At 42.8% G+C, this 13426-nt stretch overlaps 1 protein-coding gene across 1 annotated transcript in view; it reads right to left on the bottom strand.

Annotated features, from left to right (window-relative positions):
- Positions 1 to 5569: 5569 nt before the first annotated feature.
- The window catches only part of LOC138968309 (small conductance calcium-activated potassium channel protein 3-like), a 32314-nt gene continuing 24457 nt past the window's right edge, over positions 5570 to 13426 (bottom strand). Inside the window, exons 7-8 of the mRNA XM_070340871.1 lie at positions 12765 to 12976; positions 5570 to 9527 (exon numbers count right to left, since the gene is read on the bottom strand). Of these exons, the coding sequence (XP_070196972.1) occupies positions 9137 to 9527; positions 12765 to 12976 (603 nt within the window). The 3' untranslated portion in view covers positions 5570 to 9136. The remainder of the gene's footprint in view (positions 9528 to 12764; positions 12977 to 13426) is intronic.

Genomic DNA, 13426 nt, shown 5'->3' with positions numbered 1-13426 from the left:
GTGTGTACCCAAACCTGGCCTTCAATTCAAATGAATTGGACGGAACATTACTTTATGGTCGTTTACAAAGTCTTTATGAAACAAAACATTCTTGCTAGGCAGTTTTACTAACCGGCAAAACTATACAACACCCCCCTCCCCCACCACACACACATGATACACGTGTGCATTGAGTTACCAAGCAGACTTGATCTGTTCCTGGGAACATCCTTGACCGACACAACGTTCTCCACCACTCTTTTGCCGACGACTCTCAACTTCACAACAGCTCTTCCCCTGACCAGTCTGAATCTCTTCTTTCCTCTATCTCTGACACTATCACTGACGTGCATAATTGGATGACAGAAAACAAATTTCAGCTCAATAGCAACAAAACTGAAGCTATCCTAATAGGCACTACATCCAAACTCTCCAAAGCCACCTCCGACTCTCTTCAACTCTCTGACTCTTCTGTCCCTCTGTCTTCTGCTGTCAAAAACCTCGGAGTCACTCTAGACAACACCCTTTCCATGAAACAACACATCTCTTCTGTCTCTCGCACCTGCTACTTCCAACTCCGCCGCATCAGTCGCCACTATCCGCAAGTACCTCACCACAGATGCTACCGCCAAACTGGTCACTTCCACCATTCTCTCACGTCTTGACTATTGTAACTCTCTCGGCGGGTCTTCCCTCTTCTTCTATCTTTCGTCTCCAACGCATTCAAAATAGCTCTGCCCGTCTTGTCCTACGAAAGAAAAAGAGAGACCATATCACCCCCCTCCTAAATCAGCTCCACTGGTTGCCCGTCCCTGCCCGTATCACATACAAAATCAACACTCTCACCTACAAATACCTCCATGGTCTCGCCCCTGCCTATCTCTCTGACTCTCTCTCTCTCTATGTCCCTTCACGAGCACTCAGATCATCTGCCGACTCCCTCAAGCTCAACATCCCCCACACCAAACTCAACAGCAGGTCAACGCTCATTTTCTTTCCAAGCACCTAGCCAATGGAACACACTACCTCTCCCCCTCCGTCAACAACAGTCCCTCGAATCATTCAAATCTGCACTCAAGACATTCCTTTTTTCCAAATAATCCATGCATTCTACACTGCCCACCCCCATCCCACCCTGAATAACTGTACATATTTAATGGTTGATGGTGTGTGTGTGTGTGTGTTAGTGACTTTAAGTCTCCGTGTGTGTGAATGAGTGTATGTGCGCCTTGAGTCGCCTGTTGGTGAGATATGTGCGCGTTATAAATATTCGTATTATTATTATTATTACTGTTATGCTGAATTTTCAGTCTTTTTGAACATACGCTTCCTGGGAGTATTTTGGTCGAGATGACATTTCTAAATTTAACTTGGGTCGTCCTTGCGATATCGCAGAGCCGTTGGAACGGGTCACCCAATTTATTTAATTTTAGTCAAGCAACTACACAACTAAAAAATGTGGCTTATGCGCCAGGATATATATAGGAAAATGCTGTAAGGGGAGGTCTCGTACTTTATTTGAATGGTTCATATTTAGATTTTAAAGTGATATGAGATACGTTGCCTTCACGTGATCACGCCCGTATCAGAAGCACGCACAGCGATCGACAGTGGGAATACCCGCAGTGATAGGGGTGTAGTATGCACGTAACGTGGTATCTAACGCTCAGAAGTTGTCAAAAAGAAGGTCACAGTGTTCACGTATTATCGAGACACCGACACATTTGCACTAAAATCCATTCTAGGGGAGCTTTTCCATTATTTTTTCTACCGTAGGGATTGAATTCATTCCACTGAACAGATTTAACTACAAAATACATTTGAACGAGCGGTATTTTGCTTTCTGTGTCTGCTTTTCGAAGTGAATCGAGGCGAGCACACTCAATAGGCCCACAGAAGGATACGCGACGTAAGTCTCAGCGCCTTGTCGTTCGTAGGGTCATGCTCTTGACACATCGGCGACTACGATGTATACAAACCAGAATTATGAAATATGGACTGAAGCGTGAAGGAAAGATTCCAGAAAATATTGAGCATCCTTACACCCTTCTCGGATGGTTGGACTTGATAAAATCTGACATACGTTGCGCTGACGTATGGAAGGGTTTGCTACGTGAACACGTACCTAATCACCACACGCAGCGCGACCCGCATGTGAGATAGGTGTCCTGGTAGGTGACGTAGCTGATAGGGACGCAGTTTCTAAACCTCCCTAATGTTAATTTACGTAGAGCTTGTCGCAGAAATATCGAGAAGTACTATTTTGCTTGTGATAATGAGAATATGCAATGCACAGAGAAACTTCGGTAATGTAATGAAAGCAGACTACATGTATTTTCTCTACAAAAAATGTTCTTGAACGCAATTATTGCCAACTAAATGCGTGTGCATGCGTCCGGGCGCGTGAGCGCAATATGCGCGTGTTTGTATGTGTTAGTGTTAGTGTTGGTGTTGTTGTTAGTGTGTGTGTGTGTGTGTGTGTGTGTGTGTGTGTGTGTGTGTGTGTGTGTGTGTGTGTGTGTGTTCATCTGTGCCTGCTACTCACGCTCACACTTGTAAGCGCTTGTCAAATTTAAAGTGCACCCCCCCCACACACACACACACACACACACTCACTCAGACACGCCCAAACACACAGAAACACATCCACACATAGAAAAAAAAGAGAGAGAGAGAGAGAGAAAGAGTGAGTGAGTGAGTGAGTGAGAGAGAGAGAGAGAGAGACAGACAGACAGACAGACAAGCAGACAGAGTGACAGAATAACCAGATAAAGACAGCAATCATAAAGCACACTATACCAGACAGTTTCCTGACATTATAACAATCAGTTTCACATATTTCGTGAGAGTTGATGGATATTTTTAATTTCACATGAATGCAAAACTTCCACTTCACATGAATGCTAATGGGCCAAATGGCATAGTGTCTCAAATAACCACACACTGTTGACAAACATAGCCCTTCCGCGAAAACCGATCTTCCCAGGGTTTTACTCGTGGCTTTTAAAGAAGTATCGAGTCTATGAAGACAATCTAACTCTATGAGGAAGCAGTCTGGCTGTTGAGTGTTGGTATGCGGTCTACCGGAGCGATGGCGTTATTCCATTCAACATCCTGCATGGCCAGGTATGAGACGTTGAGTAACATTATTCACGAGAGAGGGACTGTGCCATTAGTGTACACATTAATACAACCAACAGGTCAGACATATTCAAGTCAACCAAGACGAACGTTATCAGTTACGTGTACTTGGTTGTTTTTTTTTTTTTATAAATACTCGGCTTGCTATTACAGTCAATCGATAATTTGACGAAGTATTGGATTGGAGCCGGTTGGTTTCCTGATGAGGCAAGTAAGTGAGTGAGTGGGTGGGTGGGTGAGTGAGTGAGTGAGTGTATGATTGCGTGAGTGATAGAGTGAGTGAGTGGGTGGGTGAGTGGGTGGGTGAGTGTATGATTGCGTGAGTGATAGAGTGAGTGAGTGGGTGGGTGAGTGGGTGGGTGGGTGAGTGAGTAAGTGTATGATTGCGTGAGTGATAGAGTGAGTGAGTGGGTGGGTGAGTGGGTGGGTGAGTGAGTGAGTGTATGATTGCGTGAGTGATAGAGTGAGTGAGTGAGTGAGTGGGTGGGTGAGTGTATGATTGCGTGAGTGATAGAGTGAGTGAGTGGGTGGGTGAGTGGGTGGGTGAGTGTATGATTGCGTGAGTGATAGAGTGAGTGGGTGGGTGAGTGAGTGTATGATTGCGTGAGCGATAGAGTGAGTGAGTGGGTGGGTGAGTGGGTGGGTGAGTGTATGATTGCGTGAGTGATAGAGTGAGTGAGTGGGTGGGTGAGTGAGTGAGTGAGTGTATGATTGCGTGAGTGATAGAGTGAGTGAGTGGGTGGGTGAGTGGGTTGGTGGGTGAGTGAGAGTGGCCAAGTCGGTGAATGATGGAGTTAGTGAACAAGAAGGTATTTAAATCTTAGAACCACCTTCATCAAAACGTATAATACATGTTTTTTGTTTAAAGGTCCTTGTCTACATTTTTATACCGAAATCGCCATTTGACCATTAAAATGCAGAGTCTATTATCTACAAATATCAACAATACACCCCCGGCCCCTTTCGATCAGGAAAGACGAAGCCAGTGTAGCCGTTTGAAAATTCATTGTAGTATTCCAGCGTAGTACTCATAGTAGGATATCCTTATTTGGAAAATGCCAAGCGCAAAACTCCTCTCAAATCCCGTGCATTTCGTGCGTTTAAAAAAAAAAGCGTGGACAACGCTCCAGTGTCAAACTGTTGCTGCACTTGTTTGGGCGTGGCTATAAGCATAGTGACATGAATTTGATTGGTCAGTATTTTTAGGCAAAGCACATGTTCTCAGCAAACAGAAAACAAAATATTGGAAGCGTGAGTCACGCTACCCAAAAATAAAATCTTTTTTTACATATATTTTTTTTTCTATAACTTTTTTCCCCATGGTTCATTCATCATCTGACATAACTTTTTAGCGAAATCTAACCATAAGATTATTGAAAAAAAGCAAAAATGTAGACGACCACCTTTAAGACGGAATAAGTTAATTGAGGACAGTTCAGTTTAACGATATCCTCCTTTCCGTGTATATTGGTGGTGCACACCGCCACACCCCTGTCAAGCCATGGTAACAAAACATCCCTTGACTTGAACACATACACACAATCAACAATTTGCCTCTTGTGCGGTATCGCGACAATTTTGATGAAGGAACTTCGCACACAGACGTCAGCCATGTAATAAATTCAGGAAAAAACACCAACAACTGAATGTACACAAAGAGCTGCCAGTGTACAGAACTTTGTGTATGCGTTCAAGTGGAAAGATGCTTTTATCCCAGGTAAAAGCCTGGTGAAAGCCGCGGTGATTTACAGGATTTTCTTGACAGGTAGGAAGGTATCTTTAAGCATAAACTGTCCTCACTCCATTTGCTCCTCCCTGGAAAGTGAAAAAAAATTACTGTATCCAAAATGTTCAAAATTACGCCCATATTTACAAAGTCACGAAAGATCGTGGGATAATTTACATTCACATATCTTAATGTACACGAACGTTTGAATGTACATGGCCATTAAAACAGCGTCATCACAGATTCGTCAGTGCATGAGCGAAATCACCCTCAAAACCCAAAACAATCACAGAAGTAATTGTTTCAATGTAGCGACAAAATTTATCACATAAAATGCTGTGTAACGAATAATTATGTCAATGTGTTCCTTGGTCCCAGGCAGCTTGTGATTTAACAACAGAACACAACAATGCCCGCCTGAAATAATCTATGTATCTATATTTACATTTTAACGGTATTGAAATAATGAATCCACATTTACATTTTCAATTTGTCTGAAATAATGAATCCACATTTACATTTTCAATTTGTCTGAAATAATGAATCCACATTTACATTTTCAATTTGTCTGAAATAATGAATCCACATTTACATTTTCAATTTGTCTGAAATAATGAATCCACATTTACATTTTCAATTTGTCTGAAATAATGAATCCACATTTACATTTTCAATTTGTCTGAAATAATGAATCCACATTTACATTTTCAATTTGTCTGAAATAAGGGAATCCACATTTACATTTTCAATTTGTCTGAAATAATGAATCCACATTTACATTTTCAATTTGTCTGAAATAATGAATCCACATGATTGTATATTTCAATGGTATTGAAATAAAGAATCAACATACATATATTTCAACGGTCTTGACATGATGAATTCACATAACATTCCTATGGTATTTAAAACAAGTTGCGTGAAGCAATATAAAAACAATGTCAATCTCTCGGCATCAAACTAAAAGATCAACACCATAAACCAGTCTTCGCCGAGACTACATTTTGATAGTCTCGACTAATCATACCCGAAGACGGGTCACGCCCGTTTCCACGAAGAATGCTTAACCTATTTTCTTTAATTCTGAGCACATTCTCAGAGCAAATATGATCTATATCTTTTGAATTCAGGAGAAGATGCAGAATACACTGCCATCATTTTAAAATCTCTTAGTGAAAAATCGATTTTAATGACAACCTCAATGAGCAAACCAATCAACTAATTTTAATGCTTCCGAGCTGAAATGCAATCCCATAGTCCAGACTTCGTCAAAGATTGCTTCAACAAAATTTCAATCAATTTGCTTAAAAAATGAAGGCGTGACAGTGCCGCCTCAACTTTCACAAAAAGCCGGATATGACGTCATTAAGGACATTTATAAAAATAAAAATAATAATATTCTGGGGATATCATACTCAGGAACACTCATGTAAAGTTTCACGAAGATCAGTCCAGTAGTTTTCTCTGAATCTCTCTCTACACACACACACACACACACACACACACACACACACACACACACATCACAACCCTCGTCTCGATTCCCCGTCTATGTTAAAACATTTAGTCAAAACTGACTAAATGTTAAAAGATTCAACCTGTACAATTCAACGGTATGGACAAAAATGGAATTGTACACAATTACAATTTCAACGGTATAACCAATCAAATGACGTGTGACATTGAGCACGAAATTACACTCAGTGACTTTATCACCTTGAACCCCAATTCAGCAAAACGTTAACAATACACGTTTATTCCAACAATGCATATAACATGAAAACAGATTGATTCGGGCGCACGTTTGCAATAAAACAGCATGTTTATATTCAAAAGGAGTCAGCATTATTTTTGTTAATGCCCATTTCACGCAGAAAATGTAACCGCTTGTACACATACACACACACACGCACGCACGCACGCACGCACGCACGCACGCACGCACGAATACACATGCAAATACACGCACACACGAACACACACATACACGCACACAAACACACGCACGCACGCAAACATACACACATGCACCGAGCGTGTTTACAGAGACGTCAGACATATAAGCCATAGAAGTTCAAATAACGGATGTGACGTTTCACTGCTAGACACAACTAGACACCCTCTTCAACAACGCTCAGAAAACAACTGTATACAATTTACAATGACACGTACCAAAAGAGAGAGAGAGAGAGAGAGAGAGAGAGAGAGAGAGAGAGAGAGAGAGAGAGAGAGAGAGAGAGAGAGAGAGAGAGAGTAAAAGAGAGAGAGAGAGAGAGAGAGAGAGAGAGAGAGAGAGAGAGAGAGAGAGAGAGAGTGTGTAGTGGGGTGTTGGTAGACAACATTATATTTGTTGAATTGTCTTTGCAGGTTTTAGTAGTGAAAACTGATCCCAGATTTTTAGTGTCGATATTTCAGTTTCTTTCTTTCTTTATTTGGTGTTTAACGTCGTTTTCAACCACGAAGGTTATATCGCGACGGGGAAGGGGGGGGGGGGGGGGGAGATGGGATAGAGCCACTTGTTAATTGTTTCTTGTTCACAAAAGCACTAATAAAAAAATTGCTCCAGGGGCTTGCAACGTAGTACAATATATTACCTTACTGGGAGAATGCAAGTTTCCAGTACAAAGGACTTAACATTTCTTACACACTGCTTGACTTTAAATCTTCACAAACATTGACTATATTTTATACAAGAAACACTTAACAAGGGTAAAAGGAGAATTCATGAATCATTGAGTCGTATTTTGCACAAGTGGAGCATATAACTCATGTTAATGTTTAAACTAAACTCACATGAGACTTTTGAACACATGATTTGAAAAAAAATTAAAAAATTGGAAACCATTTTAATATGGTCATACTCAAATCGATCGGCCCTTAAACAAGGAGGCGCCGGTGAACAAATATGCAAGAAAAAACACACAAAGCCAACCAGTAACAGGCCATACCGTTTAGATCGAAAGGGAGACGCTTAGCGTCCAAAAACTATGTCCAGCCCACTGGAATGGAAGTACAACATTTGCAGATCAGTACATGTTGCACGCGGCATGTGTCATCGACATCACGAATAGACAACTGTCGCATTCCACTTGAACTTTAAATGATTGCCAACGTACCTTTGTCAATGAAATTAATCATCTTTTGACATGTAATGTGTGTCGCTCCCTCTTCGCAAAAACTCGAAGCGTTTTCATTTTTGTTTTTGCTTTAATGCTGGGCGCAGCAAAAATTAAGTCAACACATATTAGAAGACTGTTGCTTTTTGACGGATTTGTAAGATCCCATGTCCTACATTATGTCATTCAGTACATACCAGCTGCCAGCTTATGCAAGCTAAAATCTTGCCATGTCTTTGAAGTTTTCAGTCTTTCAGCAAAGCTCTGACTTCCTAAGAAAAAAGTACAGTTTTCACAGCTTCCGAGTCTTTTCTCACATCAAGGACACTGGCTCAGGTTTCAACTGAATAATTGTGGAATCTCGAATGCAGTCATAGGACTATCATACACACTCTATATGTACACATGAACTTAAACCTCCGGTGGTGTTCATACATACGACTTCAATCCGTTACTGCACTTTGTTAATATTTGTTCTTTGTATCATTCCAGGGCAGTGTACACGTCTTTCAACGCCAGGAATGTAAGTTTCTTCAAACGACAGTCTTTACGTCCTTCTTCCGACCCCCATTATCACGTGGTCAAACAAACAGGATGCAAGATAAGGTAACCCCTTCTGTCCATCAGTCAGCATGTTGTTCGATTCGCGAGCTAAGTGGAGGCGCAATTCATTTGTACAAACTCATGTCAATATTCAAAGTCCTGAAGCTCTATGTCAGATGTATAACTGAAATCCAGTCTTCCTTTTTCAAGGACCTTTAATGTCCGTACTGGGATTACCGTGCAAAAACCGTCACAGTTCTACACTGTTTGTCATCAGTTGATATCCCATGCATTCATCAGACAGGCTGAATTTCTCTTCTCTTCCTTCATTAAAGCTTTCATGTCCGCCAGCTGCTTGCATGTCTTGACTACACATGTCTCACGAGTGAAACAAGCATCACTCTTGTATATCTTTGTGTACAGTACTTGTCTCCCCAAACGTCACCACTGTACTGCAAAGCTTTGATGTCCACGACATGATGGCAAAACACACAGCTCACGAATGAAACCATCATCGCAAGCCCATGCTCGAACCACAACGACTCATGATGACACCCGAACGTTCTCTCTTGACCTGCACATCACTGTCGGGGCCACCTGGACCTCCAACCCCACCCCGCACACATCGAAATTAGACTTTCTTGTCCTTGAGCAAGGCCTTGATGTCAGCCAGGTGCTGGCTCATCCTGACGGCCAAGGTCTCCAGGTTGGCCACGCGTTGCGTCAGGTCTCTCTGCTCGCACTGAATGCTGTTCACCGTGTCCTGCATCGTGTTCACCCCCGTGTTCACCTCCACTGTGCCCACCGTGAACTCGGACAGTGCAGTCATGTGGAACTGTGCCCCGTGCATATCGCGCACGGCTTGCAGAAGGCGCGAGCGGTGGCGGATAACGAGGCTGGAGTTGTGGGCCTTGCCCCCTCTCTTCTCGCGAAGTATACGGAAGGCCTGCTTGACGACGTTGGCGGCTGCGTTCTTCCGTCGCTTGTCCAGTTCTACTTGCTGCACGAAGGTGTGGACGTATCTGAAAGGAACGGTAGGAGAAAATTGTGTGGTTTAAAAAGTGTGGTTGAGAGGAAGGAAGGAAGGAAGGAAGGAAAGAAGGAAGGAAGGAAGGAAGGAAGGAAGGAAGGAAGGAAGGAAGGAAGGAAGGCAGGCAGGCAGGCAGGAAGTAAACAACCATTCAACCACCAACTAACCAGTCAACCACACAACCAACCCCCCCCCCCCCCCTCTCTCTCTCTCTCACTCTCTCTCAGCCCTCTCTTTATCCCTTTCTCTCCCTCTCCCTCGTCCTCCCCCTGTCTCTGTCTCTATCTCTGTGTCCTTCGGTCTGTCTCTCTCTCTTTCACGCTTACACAGATATACGGACAAAAACACACTCATAATCACAAACAAACAAAGGGGTACACATACAATAATAGACGCAGACATACAACCACACGCACGCACGCGCCACACGCAAACGCGAATTCCACTTGCTTCGCACAAAATCACTTCCCGATAATCACGACGGAATGAAGGAATTAACTCAGTTTTATCGAAGGACACGCACCCACACAGACAAAACAGGGAGAGAAGACAACAACAGACAGTAATGCCGATACTGTCTCGATCACGACAACCCCATTACCGCTTCATTAGCGAAGGAAGGGCAGAGCAATGCGTTCTGTCATTAGACCACTGAATTACCTCCCTGCCTCGCTGTGACTTATTGACTGTGACGGATGTGGCGCTGCTGACCTATTCCTCGTTAAATACCATGCCTTTTATTTTCGGATTCTGAAGCAACGGCAAATGCCACAAAAGAAGGATGTTCCTACAATATAATTAAAAGCTGCAGCGACCGCGAGAAGGAAATGTCATCAAATATCACACGGATCAGCTGTCGTTCTTTTCTGGCTGTCAATACCGACTTTTCTCTTCTGTGACCACGTGAAACCGTTACCATGGAGAAAGTGCACTTGTTTCTGCAATGCCAAGCGTTTTTGCTGTTTGCATCTTGTTTTAGTACACAGTCATGTCCACTGTTTTAGGGAAAAAAGTCAAAGAAATGGAAACCATCGCAGTTTCAGCTTTGCATAAATTGCGAGAGATAATTGTAGCTGCTCGCCTATTTTCTGCAATGTAAACCATGGAGGATGCTCGAGAGATGAATTTATCCTGCATTTGTTTCTGCAACGCTTAGTGTTTTGGACGTTTTCCAGGCTTGTCAGTTTAGCACACATTTCCACTGCTCCAGAAAAAAGCCACAGACTTCGTGAAAATTATCATCACAATTTCAGCTTTGGAGAAAAATGTACAAAAGAATTATACAGGTTGTTTCTTTTTTTCGGAAATGCTAAGCAATTTGGGGTTGTTTATAATTACTTTTTTTTAGTACGCGTCATGTGCCCTGTCCTTAAAAAAAGTCAAAGATTACGTAAAAACCATCGAAGATTCAAATTCGGAGACAATTTGAGAGATATGTAATTAAAACGAGTCTATTTTCTGCAATGCTGGGAGTTTTGATTTCCCATTCTTCCTTATTGCGCATGCGCACTGTCCCAGAGAAATGCCAATGGCTGGGTGGAAACCATAATAAATTCAAGAAGCCAAAGAAGCGTCGATGGAAGATTTTGTTTTTGTCTCATCTTTCCATTTTTCATCATGGTCATTTCTCCACCTTGATATTTTCCAGCGTTCTTGTTCTCTCATATTCGTATCTCCTTCTCTCCAACCCCCCCCCCCCCTACTCTCCTTTTCACGAGAAGGACTGGTCGAAATAACAGGAAATGAATTCGATCTAATGCTAAATGGCAATCATGCTGAATTGGAAAACAAGCGCACGCTCGCCCACGCTCTGAATAGTCAGATGAACGAAAACATCGACACAGACAGTCGCATAGACGGAAGATTGGCCAGACAAATATGAAAAACATGTGGACATAGACATAGACGGAGACTGAACCTTATTTCATCCTTTATAATTCTCTCTGCTTTTATGACGCTTCTGTTTACTCCATACGAACATGTCCGTATTTAATTTCAGCATGTTGTGTGTACAAAAAACCCCAACGTATTAAAGAATTTTATTCCGCACGAACTGTAAACAAGACCTAATTGAAAACGAACAATGTCTATCTTGAGAGGTTTAATCAACCTTTTAGTAAATAACAAAGAAGCAGAACGAAGAACCACAGCAAACACCACAACTGCCACATCACTGATATTTATTAGTGAGTATTTCTACGCACATACCCTCCCAGAGGGGAGGCTCATGGCGTTTACAATATGCCGTGTGAGATGGAATTTTTTACACAATATATCACGCATTCACATCGGCCAGTAAATCTCAAGCGTGTTAGGCGAGTATATACTTTTCACGGCCTATTATTCCAAGTCACACGGGTATTTGGTGGACATTTTTTTTATATATGTCTATACAATTTTGCCAGGAAAGACCCTTTTGTCAATCGTGGGATCTTTAACGTGCACACCCCAATGTAATGTACACGGGACCTCGGTTTTTCGTCTCATCCGAAAGACTAGCACTTGAACCCACCACCTAGGTTAGGAATGGGGGGAGAAAATAGCGGCCCGACCCAGGGTAATGAGAGACAGTCGAGCATGTCTATAACGCCCAACCAAAGGACCGATAAAAAGTGGTCGCAAAAAAACCCAGGTGGTCGCTATGGAAAGGTGAAGTATAATGGAAAAAGCACGTCCGGGAGCCTTTGGGGTGGACGTTGTAGGAAGGCGGTCATTATGGAGAGGTGTTCGCTTCGGAAGGTTCAACTGTACTTACCAAAACTCACACATTACTACCGCCGGGAATGTCCACAAGCACGAGCACTTGTTAAAAGGTAAAGGTAAAGGCAGTCCCATGACCGTGTTTTGGTGGTAGGGGAGCGAGATGTTAGAGATCTCAACTACTCTCGGGCCAGCTTTATGAGGGCGGTGTTATAGATCTCAACTTCTCTCGGGCCAGCTTTATGAGGGCGGTGTTAGAGATCTCAACTACTCTCGGGCCAGCTTTATGAGGGCGGTGCCCATCCTCTCCCTCGCTGCCTTTTCCCGGCCCTCAATAGGGTGAGATACCCATTTCCAACTGGGTAGACGAGAGCGCTCGGAAAAATCGGATATTTGTATCCACCATGGATGGGGATCGAACCCACGACCTCAAGAGTGAGAGGCAAACGCTCTTACCACTGTGCCACTCCGGCTCTCTTGTAACACAACCACAAACACCCATCACTCAAATCCCAACACCTTTCCTTACCTTTCTGCTCTGGATTGCTCGAGCTTCTTGGCGAGGACGGCGACGGAGAGAGCCATGCTTCCCACCCCCATCAGACCGGTAAAACTGGAGATGACCCGGGCACAGTATGACCTTGGCACAAGGTCACCGTAACCCACTGTCAGAAAGGTCACGGCCGTCAGCCACATGGACTGTCCGAACAAGGTGTAGTGAGATTCTGGGTCTGTGTATACCTAGAAAAAAAATGAAGAAAAGCCATTGAAATGTATGATTACCGAATTCGCCGGATAACTGCATTTCAACTGCAGTCTACCAACTGTGTAGCTGCCCCATGAAACCGGCCCCTGGTCTCGGGTCTCCAGGGAAAGGATCACCTGTTGCATTGTTAGCTTCTAGTTGTTACATTGTTAGGTTATAACTGTTACATTGTTAGGTTCTAACTGTTACATTGTTAGGTTCTAACTGTTACATTGTTAGGTTCTAGTTGTTACATTGTTAGGTTCTAACTGTTGCATTGTTAGGTTCTAACTGTTACATTGTTAGGTTCTAGCTGTTACATTGTTAGCTTCTAACTGTTACATTGTTAGGTTCTAGTTGTTACATTGTTAGGTTCTAGTTGTTACATTGTTAGGTTCTAACTGTTGCATTTTTAGGTTCTAGTTGTTACATTGTTAGGTTCTAAC

Source organism: Littorina saxatilis, linkage group LG1, assembly GCF_037325665.1.
Source record: "Littorina saxatilis isolate snail1 linkage group LG1, US_GU_Lsax_2.0, whole genome shotgun sequence".
NCBI classification, from domain to species: Eukaryota; Metazoa; Mollusca; class Gastropoda; order Littorinimorpha; family Littorinidae; genus Littorina; species Littorina saxatilis.
Note: the sequence above shows the minus strand (reverse complement) of the source record. Positions and strands in the feature narration are given on the sequence as shown.